At 41.1% G+C, this 20,208-nt stretch overlaps 1 protein-coding gene across 1 annotated transcript in view; it reads left to right on the top strand.

Annotated features, from left to right (window-relative positions):
* csgalnact1a (chondroitin sulfate N-acetylgalactosaminyltransferase 1a) overlaps positions 1-20,208 on the top strand; it is a 34,626-nt gene that overhangs the window by 4,367 nt on the left and 10,051 nt on the right. Inside the window, exons 2-4 of the mRNA XM_063478306.1 lie at positions 7,532-8,854; positions 12,294-12,510; positions 14,495-14,596. Of these exons, the coding sequence (XP_063334376.1) occupies positions 8,044-8,854; positions 12,294-12,510; positions 14,495-14,596 (1,130 nt within the window). The 5' untranslated portion in view covers positions 7,532-8,043. The remainder of the gene's footprint in view (positions 1-7,531; positions 8,855-12,293; positions 12,511-14,494; positions 14,597-20,208) is intronic.

The following is a 20,208-nucleotide window of genomic DNA, read 5'->3' as shown; positions in this document are numbered from 1 at the left end:
TTTGTGTAGGTATTTGACTACACCCACTGAAGGATTCTGGGCATGCAACCTACACAAACTTGCTTGTGTGCAGAGAAGGAAACCAACCGGATGTAGCTCGACATGGATGATATGACGTGAAGAAATGCAATCTATAATATGCTCAGGTTGAACGCTGATTATCTGAAAAGTGGGGATAACTTATTTTTTTATCATTTTATCTTGAAGACGTCAACTTGGATCCGCTCTTTGAAGCTTGGCTTTCTTTCTTATTGTGGTTTAGTAACAGTGCAAATAGATAAATGAATCGCTTAAAGCACATTTGTTAATGATTAATATCTGATAAAAAAAAAAAAAAGTCCACTAGGTTTACAAGAAACACTCGATCAGTCACAATCCATACAGTTATCTCCAGAAAAGTTGCCGGCTGGGTGGCAAATTTGATTGGCTGACTGGCCAAAAAACAAACAAAAAAAACCCCAACAAGAGCTCTGCTGGAGGACAGTTTATGCATCAGAAACTGTTCAGTAATCTAATTTTTTTTTTTAATAGATTGTTTTGAGAGATATTGCAGTCTGTTAAAATAACAAACCTCGGAAATATTGGAAAGTCTGGCGCTTGACTGTTTTTGTGTGCAGCCGGCATTCTCTGTTTTCTCAGGCTACACTTTGCTCACCTTTGTTCTAGATTGTATTATTCTTAATTGTTAATTAACAAAAAAAACCAACTTTGCTCACCTTTTCCCGTGCTGCAACACATATTTTGGACACTGCCCTCTAGTGACAATTAATAGCTAAAACATGTAGACGACAGTTGCGTGCAGGCTCTGTGTAGACAATCACATGGGTTTGATTGTAGAGGCAGAGCTGGACTTGACCAGAGGCTCTGCAGCCTCTCCTGATAGGTCACTCAAGCTGTGACCTCTGAAGTCAACGGGAAGTGGCATAATTTGCAGTTCCCTAAAAGTGAGTGGGTTATAATCTTCCGTGTTAAAATGACCGGCGTGTTTGGAGCCTGTTACAAAACCAGTTTTGATATGAAAAATAGGCATGCAAAGACAGAAACCTGCCAGCATTTGATTCAAACCCAGGACCTTTTTACTGTGAGGCAACAGTGGTAACGACTCCACCACTGTGCCTCCCTACGTCTAGCCCGCTTCTTTAAATTGTTTTAAGGTTTAAAATGAATGCATAACTAAGGGCGCGGCCACTTTGAATAATTCACAAGTGCCATTTTTCTTTGTTTGGGGTTTTGTTTTTGAGCTGCTTCCTATTTGCCAAAATTAGCATTCCACAGTGAAGGACAGATAAAGGAACTAAGCTAGAAAGCCAGTGCTATCATGAGCTGAGAGCATGAAAATATGGTCACATCTACCTTCCAAACCCAACATGGCACTGGGCAAAACAGCTGGGCTTAAGATGGGAGTCCACAAACTGTGGGGTGACGTCACTTTGGCGACATCTATCTTTCTCTCATAATCATGCAATCTGTGCTGGCATTCCTTTTATATCTTCAGTCTGGCGCTGCCACCATCCCCACTGATGTCTGTGGGGGAGTATAAACAAGCACATCTTGAAAACAGCTGAATGCGAAGTAGGGTGAGCATTGAAGTCTCTTTTTCAGAGACTAAGATTTATGAACAGTTTGCTTGTTTGTTTGTTTAGTAAAATGTGTTTTTTCAGAGCGTGTTCTGGCATGAGCATGTTAAGATTTCCCCTCATGTGCTCTGTGGATCTGAAAACGATCAAAACCCAAAATGCACAAAGTAATGGAAAACAGTGGCTGCCATGAACAGGAAAGAAAAAATCGAAAACTTTGAAGTGCAACTATATAATAATTCAATAGGAGATGCAGATATGAGAGATAAAAAGCTTAAATGTGCAAAAGTGCTGATAAAATCCTGAACAGTATAAGTACAGTGTCTTCTGTGTGTTTCTGCTTTACAACCACCCTGCCTAATTTTCCAGGCCATTGCACTCTCTTTCACACAAACACTCACACCCTTTGAAAAGATACATATACTGTGAATTCCCAGTGCATACATTTTTATGAAAGAGCGGTCTGATGGAGACAACAAAGACAGTCTGCTCTTTAAAAATGACAGCGGGGATTAAGATGCTTCGTTTGTCGCGACGTTGGGGTCACGAGGTTGCTTCTCAAATGCCTCAGGCACTTAAAGGTTGGCCTGAAGCACAGAGAGGAGCACACAAACAGAGATATGCTGTCACCTGCGTGTGATTTCTGCTTCACCAGTGTGACTGGGACTCACAAAATGGGGCAACGGACAGAGAAGAAATTCATTCTTTCTCTCTCTCCCCCCCCCCCCCCCCCCTTTTTTTCTTTTCTAAGTGCAAACTCCTGCAGCTTCAGCTACTCTCTCAATACTCGTTGCTACACTTTGCTCACACGTTATTTCCTCTCTGACTCATTTTCACAAAGATGAGCGCAACACTTCTAACAGGTGTCAAGAGGAAGACAATATTTTTGATGCACAGATGCGCCTATTTCAGTAGAAACACACACACACAGTGAAACAAACAGGCATAAATCCCCTGGGGGCAGGAAACAGCAGCGGGAGGGGAGGAAGTGATTTTTAGCGGCTGACCCAGATGCTGCTGCTGGGAATATCTCTGGTCACCAAATACTAAATCATTCTTTTTCTTGGTCCTTACTTTCTTTTCTTCGTGACAGGCAGATTATTTTTCCACTCTCTACTGGATGTCTCTCTGCATCTGTGTTTCTATTTCCGGCATGTCTAATAATGGGGACAGGACATTTATCAGCTGCGACATCTCAAAAAGTGAAGAAATGTAATGTGTTGGTAAACAAACCAGCGTTCGTATTGCCTGTAGATGTATTCGATGCATTCTGCAAAAGAAAAGAGGGAAAAAGATTTCTCAAACAGAGTAGCTCAGTGTACTATAAGGACTGAAACAACCATCAGGAAACTGTTATCAGGTTGGCCCTGCCAAGCACCGACTTAAAGGTGGAGGTTGAAGAGACGCAGAGGCAGAGAGAAAACACAGGAACTATTGTGGTAAACTTCACGGCAGGTTTGTTTTTGGGGGGGGGGGGGGGGGTTGCGCTGTTGAAATTGATTTATACTGAGAATCTGATGTTTACAAAAAGTCACATGATCAGTTTATATAATTTCCTTTCTGAGAAACAGTATGTTTGGATTTACGGTAGATCCAGACATCTTTGGTTTTCAGGTCTCTGAAGGATCTCCACAACAAAGTTTTCTGCTAGCACAGAGGAAAACTTTAAATCAAGTTAGAAATGTTTTTGAATCTATAGCCACTCCTGCACATAGCCAAGTAAAGCCTCAAGTAATCTAAGGGATTTGAAGCTTGAAGTGCTAACACAAGAATCCTAACAGCATCAGTGGTGTTATGCTCCTCTTAAATACATGCAGTCATGTCAATTTAATTCAGTTCAGTTTTATTTATGTAGCGCCAAATCACGGCAACAGTCATCTCAAGGAACTTTATATTGTAAGGTAAAGATCTTACAATAGCACAAAGAAAACCCCAGCATTCAGATGACCACCTATTAGCGAACACTGAGTGACAGTGGGAAGGAAAAACTCTCCTTTTAACAGGAAGAAACCTCCAGCAGAACCAGGCTCAAGGAGGGGCAGTCATCTGCCGCACCGGCTGACGGTGAGGGGAGTAAAACGGGACAAAAGACATACTGTGGAAGAGAGGCGGAGATCGTAATGACCAATGATAACTAATGGCAAAGTGAAGAAGAAAGTTTTTCAGAGGACTCTGTGCAGTCCTGTCAAACTTTTAATTTATCCTTAACTGCTTCCATAGAAATTAAGAGGATGAGTAGCAGCCAAGTGCTGCTACTACTTGATTAAATGAACATCATTAGATAGACTCACACTGTATCTGTGAGTCTATCTCTGCAAAAACATTTGGTGGTTTTTTGCTGGTGTGATATTGTGACATTGTTAACACTATGTCACAATATCACAGTGGACCTGACCCTGCAATACTCAGAGAAACTGCAGAAAGTCCAAGAGCTGCATGCCAAACTCTGCATGCCTCAGTTAGCATGTTAAATGTTTAAGTTCAGGAAAGTACAATTAGAAAAAGACTGAAAAAGTAAGGCTTGTTTGGACGGATTACCAGAGGACAGCGTCTTTTGTCTAAAAAGAGGATCGCAGCACAGCTTAGCTTTGCAAAGCTGCAAAAGAACAAACCACAAAACCTAAGAGATCTATGCATAAACGGATGCCCACAAACCTCAATGGACTGAAGCAACGCTTTAAAGAAGAGCAGGCTAAATTTCCTCCAGAGCCTTAAGAGAGACTGATAAAGTTGTACAGAAAATGATAAATGATTACATTAAGTAAGTAAAGGTGGTTCTACTTTCTTTTTCACAGGCCTGAATAATGTCTCTCACTATTTTACCATAGCTTGTTAGCACAGATGTAGCACATGTCAGACACATTGTGAGAATAAACATTTTATGAGCATGTGTTTACTTTAGTGCTAGATGGTAACAGGAAACTATATGCCTGTAATTATTTCTCTGCGGTGTTCTTGTGTTGAGGCCACGGCTATCCCCGTGGGGAGTCAAATAACCAGGGCTGAATCAATTCATTCATTCCGGTGGGACTCGGTGGTTTGACTGCGGGACTCTGCTCATAAATCAAAGTTACACCAGCCTTCTTTGCAGTGATGAATCTTTCTCACATAGCTTTATGACTTGGAATGACCACATTGCCATAGACAACATATACTTTTGTTCTGTTAGGGGTACATTTGCAAAGGTTTCAAGAAGCTGAACCAAACTAAAATAGCGCAGGGAGAGAACAATCACCCCAGCCTTAGTCAGCTGATGGCTCAGTTGACGATAATCAAATAGAAGAACTTGACATTTCGCGAAAAGTTCTGCATGCTAACCTAATCACCTGCTGGCTGTAGCTTCATACTCTCCTCCCACCACGAGCTTGCATTTGACAATGCAAAGCAGCGCATTTGTTCCTCAGTAAAAACGGGAAATTGACCTTCACAATGCCAGACCCAGGCACACGCTTTAATTCGTGTGAATGGCTTGTGATCACATTTACTGGCATTAGTTTGAGCACAACTGTGCTACAGGAAGTCAAAATCATCTGGAAAAACCAATGTAATTATTTAGAGGAGGTTCCCTGCATGCGGCCACAACTCTCAGCTAATGAGAAGCTTTTGTGAACGAGCCAAAAGGAACTGATTAAACTGCCATTAATGTCATGCCACATTTTTTGAAGATCCATGGCTCCATATAATGATATCATGAGGACTTTTTCTCTAATTCAAAGGACGACACTCGATGTGAGGAGCCGCAGCACGCTCTCCAGCACTAACTCAGCCACTTTTCCCCGAGCGTCCTCTCCTCAAACATTTTTTTAAGTCAGTAGCGGAGGTCCTGCTGGAGAGACGCCCTGTCTGTCCTGATTCAGCCATCTGTTAGAGCACAGTCCAGTATTCACTTCTGCCATATACTAATCCTTTCATTACGCTCAGCTTCAGGCTGTCCTGTCAAAGAGCTGACTGTGTGGGGAGTCAAGAGAGACCGGGACTGATACACAGAGATACATTTACAGATACATACAGGAACACTGAAACACCTTCCCACAAGAACATATATATGCATAGACACGCACACAAAAAGTCTATTTATGCTCAAGACTTGCATTCAGACATCCAGATACACCATACTGCTGCTCACCTTTCCCACGTAGAAGACATAAAGTACAGAGTTATCGCTTAAACTTTACAGCTTGTTGTTCACCACTTAGTTTTACTTTGTGACGTTTGACGTTTTTGGATTACCACAAAACACAAAGTACGTCTGGTGCTGATCATGTCAGTGGTTGTATCTGCATTTGGCTGGTAGCGGTGAATGTTTGTCTGTTGTGTAAGATCAATTTTGTGCTGACTAAATGTTCTAACATGGCTAGATAAAGTCTTTTTGGGATGACGGTTCCTTTTTTGGGACAAGTTGTTATTTTACCATCTGTGCCAGACAAAAAGTCATAAGATCATCACTTTCATTACAGTTTTTCTTTCGTAACATAAATCGACGGGATATTCTAACCAAGCCCACAAAATTTGTTATAATTCATCATCTGGGGACTAAAAAGGTGGTCCAAACAACTAACGTTGCTATCCACAAAGCCATCTCAGTAAAAATGCTGCTCAAGAGCTTTTGTGAGTAAAGTTTAAATCTAGTCCTGGAAAAAAACAACAATGCATAACCCATCATTCAGAAGCATGTCGAGGCAATAACATGAACTAATGGTTTTCTATATGGCTATCAGTCTCTCACATTGCTATAAAGGAAATTTGAACCACTCTTCTTTACAATGTTGCTTGTTGAGTTTTGCAAGCATTCATTATATACATTTATTTGTCTTTGAAGGGCCTACTGTGGCACCTCAGTCCAGGTGAGGTCTGGACTTTGACTGTGTCATTGCAACACCTTGATTCTTTTCTTTTTCAGCCATTCTGTTTTAGATTTGCTGCTGCTGAGATCTTTGTCCTATTGCATGACAATTTTGTGCCAGTTGACAAAATGTCACATGGATAGCCTCACATTTGTCTCCAGAATACTCTACAGAGTTCATGGTTGACTCAATGACTGCAAGGTGCCCAGGTCCCAAGTCTGCAATCTAAGTCAACACTTCACTGTGCAGTGCTTGACATTCGGTATGAGGTGTTTGTGCCGATATGCTGTGTTTGGTTTTTGCCAAATGGTGGACAAACCAGACATCTTGTGGTTTGTGAAAACCTAACTTTAACATTAACATGTTAAATGAGGACTGCAGAGTCGGAGATGTAGCTTTTTGATTTTTTGCAGTTTGTCTGAGCATTGCATAATCTGAGCTTGGGGTGAATTTGCTGGAACATTAATTCCTGGGAAACTTGTGGTATTTTGGATGTTCCCGACCAGCAGAATGCCAACATTTTCTTTTATACAGGTGGTCAGAATTTATGCCAATAAGTTCATCAATTGCATCAACAGCACCTGGCTGATAATAACCCTCTTAATTCATATGGAGAAAGTAAGGGTGTAATTAGTTTACTCTCTTTATTGCATGACTGTGGATACATAAAGAGCAATAATATGACACTACAGTCCACTTCATGTGCACATACCAATACACACACTGCAGGTACAAATCAATAGCTGCATAGGTGTATACGTATTTTCCTCTCTATTCCCTGATCTCTCTCTCACACACACACACTCACCTTAGCACATATAAGCTATAACTTCTGGAGTTTCAAGCTCACGCTCCCTTACTTACTGCGTCATATCTTCAGTGACAACATTGTTTTCCAGGAGCTTTAGTCCTGAAGCAATGCTTGGTTTGGCAACTTCTTGCCACCCTAAAACTAACATGTCAGAGTAGCCTGGTCTGTTTCTGATTCAGTGCATATTTAAAGACACACCCTCCAGTGTTTAGAGAAAGCTGGTGGACGTCAAAATGTTAAAAAGAATTGTTTCCAATAACAGTCCTTTCTGTCTCTCTCCTTTCTGTTTCCTTTGTCAGGAAAACAGCTTTGGAAAAAAAACAAACAGATGACTACTGAGGATTAGAGTTCTATGAATTTTTTTCTTCTTTCTTTCTGCATCAGTCACATTTGTATAGGAGACTATTTGGCTGAGCATTCGGATACTGGAAGGAGGACAGGAAGAGGACAACATGGACTTAGTGGGAGAGTCAGAGCAAACAGATGAGTCACTTATGAGTGACAGATGATTCAACAGTGTCTGGAACAGTTTCTTCTCACAGACCATGGAGCTAATTGGACCAAGAGAAAGGGAGAAAGTGTTTTTTCACAAGTGTCTGCCTTTTTTTTTTTCCATTATTTTGTCAATGACACAACAGTCTCAGGCAGTTGGGAACCAATGACCTAATTCAAATTAAATGACCTCACACTGATATGTAGCCCGCCTCCTCACCGGGTGATGGAACATAATCACAAGTCAGACATCATTAAGGCCAGAGTGTGTGAGGTTACATGATACTTCTGTGGGTTTAACCAGGAGGAGTGAGTTTTGATGTTGCGTGCAGTGATGTTACGGCGCGGACTACTGTTATGGGTGTCCCGTGTCGGGGGGCTTCTGGTGCTCCTCTGCTGCTCACTTTCGCTCCTTTATGTGATGAGATGCAGCCCGCCATACTCTAATGACCCTCCACTGAGTCATATATTACCCCACGCTGGATCTAATCATCCCATCCTGGGAGGCACGAGGCCGGAGACCGGAGCGGGAGCCGCTGGGGTCGGAGGAGCTGGACCTGCCCACAGCGGCGGTCCTCCGAGTGCCCACTCTTACCAGGTGCTTCTCCAAGAGCGTGAGGAGCAGCACCGCCTCCACATCTCCTCCTTGAAGAAACAGATAGCTCAGTTGAAAGAGGCATTGCAGGAGCGCAGCCAGCAGTTGAAAGGAGTACAGGAAAGCCTGAAAAGAGCCAATGGAGGCCCAGCAGAGGGGCAGGAAGGAGGCGCTGCCTCACAAGGAGGTGGTGTTGGAGAAGCTCAGGGAGCCAAGAGCCAGCCGGCGGACCTACAGGAGTTCCTGAAGGCCCAGCTGTCAAAGGCTGAGGTGACCTCCGGCATCAGGTTGCCCAGCGAATACGCTGTAGTGCCATTTGAGAGCTTCACCCTGCAAAGAGTATACCAGCTGGAGATGGGGCTGACGCGTCATCCGGAGGAGAAGCCTGTGAGAAAGGACAAACGAGAGGAGCTTGCGGAGGTCCTGGAGACGGCTCTGCATAGCCTCAATACGCCTTCATCTGAGCAGGACCGCAGGAGTGCAGCGGAAAAGGCCCAAGCTAGCAAAGTCTATACACCATCTGACTTCATAGAAGGTGAGAGCATGTTAAATCTCAACCGTATCTCCTGAAATATGTGTTTATCTGCAAATATTTTATCAAAGGTAAATGTGTATGGTATCAACAGAAGCATCAAAGTCTCAGCTTAAAGCTTAAAAGTTGCACCTTTTGAAATGTGTTGGTTGCAGCGGTATGGCACAACTTTTACTTGGAGGGTGAATGTTTCTAATTTGCGTTGCACTTCTTCAAGTTTCACTACAGCTCAGAGAGTGTTTGCAGACAAGGCGGTGTCTTCCACGCAAACTACGGAGCAACCAAAGCAATCATAAGGAGGTTTTTGTAGCACCTTCTTTGCACCCAGAAACCAACCACCAACCAGTGGCAAATACCCACTTTTCCCTTGCAACTCGAGGTTGCCAAGGGGTCACTAACTAGTCTCCAGACCTGTGTGACTGAGACCCAAGTTGAGCTCAGTTTGGAGGGGTGAAAGCGCATCGCTGTAAAGGATAGCGCCACACTGGATTTGTAATGCAAGATAATATGAGGCCAGCAACACAATAATCATCCTATTTTTTTATTGTTATGTAATTGTATTTGAATGTGCTAAATTGCCCTGCTACTATTGGCTACTGGAATATTGTATAACTAATATATAATGGAAATCATTGAAATTCAAGTTCCTTAAGAGCTACTTGGTTGTGTTCTACCGCTGATTTCACTCTTTGCCTTTGAATTTAACAAGTTACACATTAAATAATTAATAGTAAACAGAATTAAATGCATATTTCTTTGTGACACTGTTTTAAATCTAAACTCCACTAACCACATTTGTTTTACTGTCAACAGCTTTTCTCCTCAGAACACAATTACTCTAATATCTTCTGCTATCTTGCTTTACCTTTCTCTCCTTTTCTTTTGTCAACATGAATCCCTGGAAGGTCAGAAATATGTGTATTTGTGTAAAACCACAGTCATGATATCCTCCTAGTTTGTTCTTCTGCAGCTATGATCATAACCTCAGGAAATGAGCACAGCTGCTGCTCAATCACAGCAGAGGATCTCTTCAAACACGGTGTTTTAGTGTGTGTGCCTGCTCTTTGAAGGTCACTATCTTCACTGTGTGAGTGGGTGGAGGTTTTAAAGAGAGTGATGGGGCACCTAGCTCTGTAGAAATGAGCCAAAGGTCACCATGTGGAGCTCCATGCATCCATATTAGCCTGTGTGTGTGGTCCTGTGCAATCTAGGTCTGTGTTTATGTGGTTGTGGCTTTAAAGGATGTGCATGCATTTGTGCATCTGTTTGTGTTCACGCAAGTGGTCTCCACATTTCTTTAAGTCAGCAGCAGGGAAATGCAATTTTTTTTTAAATGAAATGGAGACACTCGCTCACATTTCTTGTGCTTTTTTTCCCTTTAATGGACTTGGACATCGATTTTAAGTGATTCTCGAACAAACAACGTTTTATCCAACCAGTCAGACAAGTGAAAGCCAGTCTAGATAGCCAGACTAACACAAGCATCTTTGGGGAGTTTGAGGGCTGCATTAGCAATCTAGTGAGCTGAAACTGTACACAAACACTAGAGGTATGCAAAATGAACTTGCCAGCAACTATGTTGTGGTCTCAGAAAGAGAAAAAGAAGCGCAGTTAGACTAAAAAGACAGAGACAGGAAGTGGCGGCACTCAGTCTAAATAGTTTAACGTATTTACTAAATGAAAGATTATGGTGTCCCTTTGGGAAATGAGGCCTTGGCTCACAGGAAGCAGGCCAATTTAACAGGAAGGCCTTAATTCATGCTGCTATTAGGCTAAATCTGTGGCCGCAGAAATCCCTCTGTTCTCCTCTTCTTTTTACATCAGTAGTCTTTTGACTCTCTTCCATCTGTCTGTCAGCTCTGTGTCTGTCTTCTCTCTTTGAACACCAAATGCCTCTTTGCAGGAATGAGTTTTCTCGCATCCAATTTCCAATTTTTTGTTCCACTAGCCTCATGGGGTATGTTTGCAAGCAGTAATCTGTTAGTAATGTCAGAGTAATTGGAAAACAACCTCTCTATGGGGAAACAAGCTGACATACGGCGTCCATCAAGATAACTGACAGAGACCATGGAGAATGTGTGTGGTTTACGTGGCCTCATTTGCCCTCTTATTTTTTTCCACACAAATCATATCAGTCCAGCAAAAAAAGTATTGATGACAGAGATGATACTTGTAAAAATAGGATTCCATGAAAAAAATTGAAATATTTTACATTTAAAAACTAGAGATGGAAAAATATTTTACTTAGCACGCAGAATTCTTATGGGGAGTCAAAAGAAAGATGCACTGTGAAGAAACCAGGAAAAACAAAATTATTACAACAAAATAAAACAAAGTGAACTCAAACACAAAAATTAAAATCTGCCTTTGATTCTGGATTGTATTATATTGTCAACAGTTACATTAGAAGTGTGATATCACTCTTTTACCTGAGGGATGAACACAGAGCTAGAGCCTTTTCCTGTTAGCTTAGCCTAGCTTAAACACTGCAAGCAGATGGTAATGGCAAACCAGCAGAGAAACAAAAACAGCTTTTAAATAATTGAAAAACTGAAATGAAAATGATTTAAATGAGTCCTGCAAATTAATGTAGATCAATCTCTCCAGGCTTTTAATTATCTAATACCAGAATCTCTGCTACTGCTAGCTACTTGAATGGTTCTCTATTCTTTTAGTGGTGCTTATCCAAATCTAGACTCAGTGGACAATTTATATGTTACAGCTTGCTAATACTGGACCTCTTTTGCCTTCAGAGTTGCTTTTATTCTTCCTGGAATCGATTTAGCAAGGTGCTGGAACCATTCCTCTGAGAATTTGGTCCATATTGACATGATAGCATCACACAGTTGCTGCAGATATGTTAGCCACACATACACAATGGTAATCTTGTGTGTCTCTATTGGATTGAGATCAGAAGATTGATACACTGTGATCATAAAGGAATGGACATGGTCCAGTAAGCTGGGGTGTTTACATGATATTCAGCTGGTACTAAGATGCCCAAGGTGTGTCAAGAAACTAGGCCCCAGGACCATTATCCACCATCTGTCTGAACCTTTGATAGAAGACAAAAACTTTCCAAATTCTTACCCTGCCATCTGAAAGTCTCAGCAGAAATGGAGTCATCACACCGGGTAGTCTTTTTCCAATCTTATTTGTCCAATTTTGGTGAGCCTGTGCCAACTGTAGTCTCAGTTTACTTTTCTTACCTGGAAAAAGTGGCATGTATCATCTTGAACATGTTTACACATTTAAATTAATTGAGTTTATGCCATTTGATTAGCTGATTAGATATTTGTAATAAGAAGCGGTTCAACAGGTGGATGAGTGAGTATATAGTGAAAAAGATTTACACCCCTACTGTTTTTCAAGAAGAAACAATGATTGTGACTGTATTTAACTTATCTGCTCCTGATTTCATGCTCCAAATCTCCCCCGCCAGGTATCACACGTACAGAAAAGGACAAAGGTACATTGTACGAGCTGACCTTCAGAGGGGAGTCAAGTAATGAATTCAGACGCCTGGTCCTCTTCCGGCCCTTCGGACCACTCCTGAAGGTGAAAAACGAGAGAGTGGACACAACCAATGTGCTCATCAACATCATCGTCCCGCTCTCCCGACGCACGGACAAGTTCAAGCAGTTCATGCACAACTTCAGGTGAGTTAGACGTTTTGAACTGCAAAGTCGACAGACAGATGCACCCCTATAAATTATTCATGACGGCTCTTTCTATCGCATGTTACTAATTCAGAAAAATGCGATACTCAGTGTTATTCAAACCAAGTTTCAAACTTTAATTAAGGATAAACCAGACAGAGACAGGGGCTGAGGAGATTAGAGGGAAGAAAATTAACATCAGAGAGATTTTATTTTTACTTTTTTTAGGAGGGGGGGCATGTAATTAACATTTTTGAAACTGCATGCGTTGTCTTATCAGTTAATTTATTTTGCTGCTGGTAGGCATAATCTGAATGTAAACAAATCTGAGAGACTTAAAATGACTCAGACCAGAACATGAATAAAGATGTTCTCGGTGATCACAGCCATTTTTGTCACCTCATTACCATAGGGAATCTATTTTCATACACACTTTTAACGCGTATGACTAACACCTCAAACACACCGCACTGTAGCTTCAACCACAAGTAGAGCCGAGCGGGTGCGCGCATGAGACAAAATCACAACAGATTTTTTTCTTTAAGAAAAAGGGTCGGGGTTAATGGAGTTTTCTAAGGTGAAAATAAAATGAGTCATTTCCGTCATTTTCGTAATAATTCACACTCACAGCTGCCAAATCTAATCACCTGAGAGCAAAACATGCTTGGTTCAGCCCTGCAGCCCGTCACACCATCAGCTGAGGAAATGTCTTCCTTAATGTCTGTGATTTATTGTGCTGCTGCTGCTGCTGCTTATCACAGCTCTTTTTACATGGTAAATCCTACTTTAGTGGCAGTGTTGCAGCCCATTAAAATGCCCCCCTGGCAGACCAGCGGTACTTGATATACAGCACGGCAAGAAGTGTACTTACTTGAAAGACTTGGGGAGTCGCTGAGCAAACACTTCACCCTCATCTATTATAAAAGTGCACTGAGTAAGAGAAGAGTGTGTGTGTTCGAGATAACATTGGGTAAATCCATGCTTATTATGAGTTCTTTGTCCACAGTTGGACTTGAAAATATGCTTAATATTTGATGCTAAAAGGAAAGACTATAGAGATAAAATGTGAAGTCCTGCTTGTGAGATTTGTTTGTATGCAGGCAGATTTTTAAATTGATTTCTTGCTTTTTACACACTCAAATAATTAAGAGATGGGTTTTTGTCTGCTCTGTGGCCCCAGCACAGAATTAGACTGTCTCATCAGATCCCAACAAAAAATCAATTTATTCCAATTTATTTCTAGACCAACATTTATAGAGGGCCTTTTATGCGACAGCGTCAATAATTGCAGCAAAAATGTTGGCTCAGTATTCCCCGCACATTTTTTTTTTTCAAGCATTTTTGCCTCATGTTGTGTGCTATGAATGCTATGAATCGCCCGCCCTAACGTTCCTTTGGGGAAGATGTTGACAAACTGCGTGCGCACATCTGCGCATTTGCATGCGTACCTCGTGGGAGAGGTGAATTATCTGCAGCGTGTGCTTGTGATATATTTGACACATCTCCATCAAAGAGCCTTCAGGCATCTCCACCTGGTGTCTCTTTTACTCCCCACCTGGCATCTGTTTTACTCACAATAAGAGCTTCCTCTGTGTGTTAACACGGGGTCAAAATGGGGGGAAAGCCTTGAATACAGATACAACGATGAATTTTATTTCCTTTTTTAGAATAAATCATCAGGAAATAGTGAATGTTTAGGTTCCAAGATCCAGTATTCAGTCTGCTGGCCAAAGCCCAAAGAAATTCAGCTTTATAAAGCAGAAATCAGAAAATACTTGGCTCTTATGATGAACTACTTAAGCAGCTATTCACTTCATTATTACAGTTGTTGTGTTTTGGCACTGCACGGATAGATCCTCCAACCAAAGCTGTATTTTTAAAACCCCTCATGTCCTCTTCCTTCCTGCACACCCCCAAATCCCATTCTCCTCACACACTTTCATCCTTAATATCGCTTCCTTTGCATGTTTGTGTTTATGTACAGGGAAGTCTGCGTGCGTCAGGACGGCCGGGTCCATCTGACGGTGGTGTATTTTGGGAAAGAGCAGATGAGCGAAGTCCAGAGCACTCTGGAAAACACATCCAGGTGGGTTGGAAGTGGAGCCAAGAAGAGGTCTTTGAATTATAATTCCCAACACAAGAGTATGAAATGCAATTTACGTAATGAAGTGAACACAGCCCCAGCCGTGTACCCGCTTTTGGAACGCGCTGTAGAAATGTTTCCACTGTTTCAACTCTTACCCTATAAACATTTCCTTGGTGCACAAAGCGCACACACCTGCTGGCTCGCCATTCTGCCACAGCCAGTCATCTGTCTGATAAATAATAGAGCAGTGTGCCACCCATGCCGGGGAGCTGAGAGCTACCAGCCAGCACAGATAAATTACAACAAGCCTGTGATCCTGCTGCCCTCTCGCACGGACACCCACATCTCTCGGAGAGGGATCGCTGTCGCCCGATCGGGAGTCAGATCCGCTGTGCCGCAGATTCCCTGAGGGGGTTGCTATGGTGACACTTGTCGATTCCCCAGCCTCGGAGGTTTTTGTGCGGCCTTGAATCAGTAGGACTATCACCGGGATCACACAGCGTGTCTTTGTCTCACCGTGCTGAGAGGAAACCGTGGAGATAAAAAAAAAAGATAGCATTGCACGGTCTTAAAGCAAAGTGTCAGATCAAGTGTAATGAAGGCAAATTTAGAACCTGTGAATGTGGAAAGGCAGACACAAAAAACATACAGTTAACCCGAGACCTCACTGATTTTAGTGTGGGAGCCTTCTTAAATAAGTGACAGTGAAAGTTTGTACAAAACAGAAATTGAAAAGAGTTGGAGCTGAAGGTGCAGTCTGGGAAAGAACGGCATTAAATAAACTGGAATGTCCGGTAGTTTTTCTGCTTTGAACTTCCGTCTCTTTGTACTCTTCTCATTCTACTGTATTCCTGAGCTGTGTGGAAACATATCTGGGTGTGAATCACTGGCTGTAATCAAGCCTGCACTCCTCTTCCCTTTTATCTAACATTCAGGCTGTGGTTGAAATGACTGGGAATTATCATGGCTTGTTGTTCTCGTATCTGGGATCTGACACAGACAGACTATGCACAGATACAGTCAAATGTAACGTGCTCTTTAGCTTGCAAGGAGAGGTGCACGTCCGTATGTGTTGCTGCAGGTAATGATTTATTTTTAAGAGTTAAGCATTATTCTTTTTTATAAGTGGACTGGAGTCTATAAATGCCAAGTATAGTGACAGAATTACATCCCAGCTCTAATCTGACACTTTAACTGTTGTCACCCATTTATAGCGTACATGAATGGACTGGTGTTGGATATTAGCTTTAACTATATAATACCCTGGACACTGCTTTTAAAACTGTCAGGTTTTTTTTGTTGTTGTTTTTTGTACAGCTATAAAGATTAGATGAATTTACATAAACTAGTACATGGCCACGCAGCAGTATTGTTTGCTGTGTTTGTGCAGTTGTTAAGCTAATCACTATGAGAAAAGTCAAAAATAGCAGTGGTACTTCCTGTTTATATAAATAAATAGATAAATATAGAGTCATTGTGTGCAAAATGGATTTACGTCTGTGTATTTAAGGGACCACATCAACCAGTCGTTGTCTGGTTGTCTAAATAACAAGTGTATTTAGAAGCACACATTTACCCGACATGCAAATGCAAAGGTGAAGTGCAGAGAGAACCCAGGCACTGGGAGAACATGTAAACAGCACACAGAAAGGCCAGCCAAACACAACACCTTCTTGTTATGAGACCATAGTGTTAACCATCGCGCCACTTTGTCATGAAATCAAAATGACACAATGCTTTTATAAAGTGTTACAGATGCATAATTACTATAAATGCACCATTTTAGCCCTTTGGTAAATGGTTGCTTATATCAGATATAGAAATGAACCTTCAGGGGTTTAACATTTACCTTTTTGCCTAATTTGGTTGCTCAAAAATTGGCAGTGTAGAAGGATTTACCAGGTAACCAAACAGACAGATTGATACCATGAGGTAAACATTAATGTTAGCACGCTAATGATGCTAGCATGCTTTGATGTTAACTAACATACTTTAACATTTTAGGGTTAACATCTCCTCACTAAACACAAAGCACAGCTAAGCCCTGATACATGCAGTTATACGATTTAATTAAAGGTGTCGCAAATCTTCTAAGCTTTTTTAAGCTAAATTACATCTCCCAAATGTGAGCTAATGCTTATTTTATTTTTCCGTTTTTTGTTTTTATTAATTTTTTCCTTTATACATACATAGCTCCAACTTACAATAGTACTTTCTAAGTACATTATATTATATACCCTGCAACATTTTCTTATTTTCTTCAGTTTATCCAGATTCCACTTGAACCCTAAAAACCAAGTCAAGGAGAGGACTGGCCAGAGGGCTGTTTCTGTAAACCGAAATTGGTTCACACAGAGCACATGCCTTAATTGGCCAGCAAGTCAATATCTGTTTGCAGCATGTTGGCATCATTAGCGACTGATAAGATTCTGCACTTCCAGCAAATTCAATTTAACACTATAACTTGGTTTAGTTTGTCACATATCACCTCTAGCTATTTGTCTTGGGTTTTTTTGTTTTTTCTATTAAATCACATTGCAGTCACACTCCCCACTTTTAAATAGCACAGTGTCCCTGCTCAAATTTGTTTGGGAAGCATTTACATGACTACCCACAGCCAATATAAACTACTTGAGGCCAATTTCCCAAGAGCCTAACAAGATCTAAATTGTCCTGGCTCTCAGGCAGCTTTTCAACCCATATCAACCTCTCTACATGGTTTAAATTATTACCTTTTTTTTACTGCAGGTGATCATTATTTAAGAGTATACGTATTAAAAGTCAATATAAAAGTATTTGCTATTAAAAAGCAAGATTCCAGAAAGCAGGGCCTTACTCTCCAGTGAATCTGTCTTTTTTTTTTAACATACAGAAAATCAGTTGCAGCTTTCAAATGTGGTTCTTAGCACATGCACACTTCAAAGCCTAAACTCAGACTCAAACCAGCAGGCGCCTTGTATGTTTTCGAGCCTTACATGCTAGAAAATAATGATTCAACACAACATGAGTGGAGCAGAAACCAATGGAGATGGAGATGGAGAGGGGGGCGGATTGTGTGTAAAGGATGGAGAAGAATGAGTGATCTGTTCTGTGGAGATACCAGTCGATACATATGAATAATTACTGTGTTTCAGATGCAGAGGGGAGCCAAAGGCTGAGGTAAAAACAGAGGGAGAGGAAGTAAGAGGAGAGGTGTAAAGATAAGATATCAGAGCTGAAAGAACTTGAACAAACCACAGATTTTTCCGGGGATGGAAAAAGGGTGTCACCAAGGATTATACATGAAAATCTCACAAAGATAAAAGGCCCAGAAATTTGGAGAGACAAAGCATCAAAGGATGAGATCACTTTGTCGTTCCTTTCTCTTTATCTTGTAGCAACTTGCCTTTTGCAATTTGTGCCATTACTTCATTGCACAGAAGGGTTAACGATCTCAGAAAAACCCATTGGGAGCTTTGAGTGAGCACGAAAATAAAGTTGAGCAGAAGTTGGAAGAAGATTATAAGTGTATGAAATAATATCCAAATCTCTGATGAGTTTGAAAGCTGTCCAATATTCATTATGATGCCTGATGCCTTTAATACAGACCTATTTTGAAAATTACTTGGCGTTATTAACTTTGGTAGGTGTCTTGCCTAAGGGCCTCAGTCAGAGAGTGATCATGAGTCTACATTTTTTATAGTTTGCACTTACCCCTTTATTACATGCGTGGACTGCTGATTCCCCAGCTCGCCATAAAGAACAAGCATCCAGAGAGGATATGCCAGCCACCCCCTGCTCTGTAAACAGAAGACAGCCAAACATTAAGTATGAGTCATTTAAAATTTATTGCACGTAAAAAAAAATCATAATAAAAAAAATAACACAGCTACTGGCATTGCTGAATACAGAAAACGCTTGAGAGATGTTGAGTAAGTGGAAGTTGACTTTTTTATTTATATTTTTATGTATGTATTAGGAGGAAACTACAGTTGTACCAGTGAGTCTGTGAGGCTGGCCTAAATGCTAAATGCTCACATATTAATATTTAGCAGGTGCAATTCCACATCTTTATTTTGCTAATATTAGTAAATCAGCACTAAGGACAATTTATAGCCAAGGCTGATAGGAATGTTCTTATTTTCAACATTTCAGTTTTGATCAAACAAATATCTGTTATTACAGAAACTGGATTAGAGGGTGGCGAGGTTTTGCAGATGCATATGATGTTAACTTTTTGGACGTACAGCAATCATGACAGTGTAGAGTGACTCGCCTGCAGCCAATTGGCAAACGTTGGAAAAAATGCACATTACTAAGAATATGTATTTCCTACAAATATGCATATATTCTTTTTTGCCTTTTATTAACATGTTGACCAAGACTTCCTAGCAACTGCTTTGGTCGCTAGCAGATTGTGTCCCGTAGTTTGCATGAAAGGCGCCAACTTGTCCGGAAACACTTGGCTACTATCCAAGCTGGAGTGAAACTGTGAAAAGTGCGACTCAAACTGGAAACCCACAGGAGACCCTATTCCTTCAAAGTAAAACTTGTGACTCTTGAGACATGTTAGCACAGCTTTTGCTTTTAAGGATGTTTTCCATGTCCGGTTTGTCAAGTTTTGCCACTGCACGGCTAGTAGTTAGAATTTGTTTGCAGACAGGTCCTTCTGATTACTCTGGCTTCCTCCCATAGTCCAAAGAAATGGGGTTACACTTTGGCAAATCATTCAGACATACCGCATGACTAAATTGCAAGCTTGCTTCTGTGATATTTTCAAGAAGTGTTGAAAATGAAGAGAAATGTGTATATGGCCTCATATTAGATGCACCATATTTGCAGTCAGTCCTCCCCTCCCTGTCCTGACTGAGCAGAACTAACAGGATCAGACCTGCTGCTTAGACACAGCAGGGAAGCTCTTTACAGACTTACTCAATCTGACACAATTTCAACAATTTCACTCCTACTAAGTACCATTAGGTACCATCACGCCTACAGTAAACAAATTGACTATTTTAGATCATAAAAGTGTGTGTGTTGGGAGGAGGAGGCTGATGCCTGTGGGTAGGAAGGGAGAAAAAGAGCAGATATAAAAAGTAATTTAGAAAACAAGGATTTATTTCAGGATTAAGTTGACACACAAATGTGGGGTCTATGCTCATATTTCTGGACTTGCAGTCAGGAGACACAAATACACATAAATGTGTGGAAGCATTATTCAGAGAGGAAAATCACTTGAAGCAAAGCTTAGATTCTGTATTAAGAGCGACGTAACAGGCGGCATCACCCACTGCTTTGCAAGCCTTGAAAACCGCTTTATAGTCAGCGTCATCTTTTCCTATTCGAGCCAGGAGCTTCTAAATACAGGAAGCATTTTAGCAGTGGTATGTTAAGTAATGGCACTTATTCAATATACAAACTCTTGATGTCTAATATTAAATAAAATACGCATGACAAGATTTTTATAAAACACGCACACACACTTACTTAGCCAGTAAAAGTGTATCCCTGGATGAACTGTTATTAAAATGAACCGAAGAACAAGCCATGATAATCACAACTGATTAAAACAAGATAATGAACAGCAAAATGCCTTGAAAATAAACCGCTTACTCCAGTATCAAATTACAAGA

This window comes from Pelmatolapia mariae, linkage group LG7 (genome assembly GCF_036321145.2).
Source record: "Pelmatolapia mariae isolate MD_Pm_ZW linkage group LG7, Pm_UMD_F_2, whole genome shotgun sequence".
In the NCBI taxonomy this organism is placed as follows: Eukaryota; Metazoa; Chordata; class Actinopteri; order Cichliformes; family Cichlidae; genus Pelmatolapia; species Pelmatolapia mariae.
Note: the sequence above shows the minus strand (reverse complement) of the source record. Positions and strands in the feature narration are given on the sequence as shown.